Source organism: Nicotiana attenuata, unplaced genomic scaffold (genome assembly GCF_001879085.1).
Source record: "Nicotiana attenuata strain UT unplaced genomic scaffold, NIATTr2, whole genome shotgun sequence".
NCBI lineage: Eukaryota > Viridiplantae > Streptophyta > Magnoliopsida > Solanales > Solanaceae > Nicotiana > Nicotiana attenuata.
In genome coordinates, this window is record NW_017702120.1 from 1 (window position 1) to 1,755 (window position 1,755).

The 1,755-nt window shown below is 35.9% G+C and overlaps 1 protein-coding gene across 1 annotated transcript; it reads left to right on the forward strand.

The window, feature by feature from the left end:
- Positions 1-1,139: 1,139 nt before the first annotated feature.
- LOC109222782 lies at positions 1,140-1,610 on the forward strand (the record flags this gene model as incomplete). The annotated part of the gene is made up of 1 exon (XM_019387098.1): positions 1,140-1,610. A coding segment is annotated over exon 1 (471 nt), but the record flags the coding sequence as incomplete, so codon positions are not given.
- Between the last annotated feature and the right edge of the window lie 145 nt (positions 1,611-1,755).

Genomic DNA, 1,755 nt, shown 5'->3' on the forward strand with positions numbered 1-1,755 from the left:
CAGTACAAGATTAATTGAAGGCTCTGGAAGAGCAAACTTATTACTACCCGGAGGAACAAATTTGGCTATTAATGAAGCATTATATTGTAGTAAGTCTCAAAGAAACTTACTAAGTTTCAAAGATATTCGCCAAAATGGATATCACATTGAGAATACAAATAATGAAAAGATTGAATATCTTTCTATTACTACAATAAAGTCGGGTAAGAAATATGTGCTTGAAAAGCTGCCTGGTCTTTCCTCTGGCTTGTACTACACAAACATTGGCAGAGTTGAAACACATGCTATAGTAAACCAGAAGTTTACTAATTCAAATAATTTTATTATTTGGCATGACCGGTTGGGCCATCCCGGTTCTAGCATGATGTGCAAAATAATTGAGAATTCACATAGACATGCATTGAAGAACCAAAAGATTCTTCAATTTAAGGATTTCTCTTGTGCTGCATGTTCTCAAGGTAAATTTATTACTAGGCCATCAGTAACTAAAGTTGGGACTGAATCCCCAGCATTTCTGGAACGTATACATGGTGATATACGTGGCCCATCACCCGCCATGTGGACCATTTAAATATTATATGGTTTTAATAGATGCATCTACAAGATGGTCTCATGTGTGCTTATTATCAACTCGCAATCTGGCATTTGCGAGGTTGTTGGTTCAAATAATAAGATTAAGAGTACAATTTCTAGATTATGCAATTAAGACAATTCGTCTTGATAATGCTGGTGAATTTACATCCCAAGCCTTTAATGATTATTGTATGTCAACTGGGATAACAGTTGAACATCCTGTTGCTCATGTTCATACTCAGAATGGTCTGGTGGAATCATTTATCAAGAGCCTCCAATTAATTGCTCGACCATTGCTTATGAGAACAAAACTTCCTATTTCGATATAGGGTCATGCTATTTTGCATGCAGCAGCACTTGTGCGTGTCAGGCCAACGAGTTATCATAAAATCTCCCCATTACAATTGGCTTATGGTCAGGAGCCAAATATTTCTCATCTTATAATATTTGGATGTGCGGTATATGTTCCAATTGCTCCACCACAACGCACAAAGATGGGTTCCCAAAGAAGGTTGGGGATATATGTTGGATATGAATCTCCTTCTATTATTAAATATCTGGAACCCATGACTGGAGATTTATTTACGGCAAGATTTGCTGATTGCCATTTAGATGAATTAGTTTTTCCTACATTAGGGGGAGAGAATAAGCAACTGAAAAAGGAGATAGACTGGAATGCATTATCATTATCTTATTTAGATCCTCGTACAAATCAATGTGAACTGGAAGTTCAAAAGATAATTCATTTGCAAAGTATTGCAAATCAACTTCCAGATACATTTACCAACCTACCAAGGATTACTAAATCTCATATTCTAGCTGCAAATGCTCCAATTCGAGTTGATGTCCCGGTAGGACAATCTGTTAAAGCATATGAGTCTAAGCCACACTTAAAACGTGGCAGACCAATCGGTTCTAAAGATAAAAATCCTCAAAAAAGGAAAGGAAAAAATGATCAAGACAGTCATAATATGGAGGTAATTGCTCAAGAAGATCCCCGAGACATAACAATTGATAAAACCCCAAAAGAGGTCAAGGTACCTGGAAATAATGAAAATGAAGAGATCTCAATAAATTATGTCTCAACTGAAAAAAGATGGAATCGAAATGATATAGTTGTTGATAACATTTTTGCATATAATATTGTTGCTGAAATAATGCAACAAGATGAGGATCTTGAAC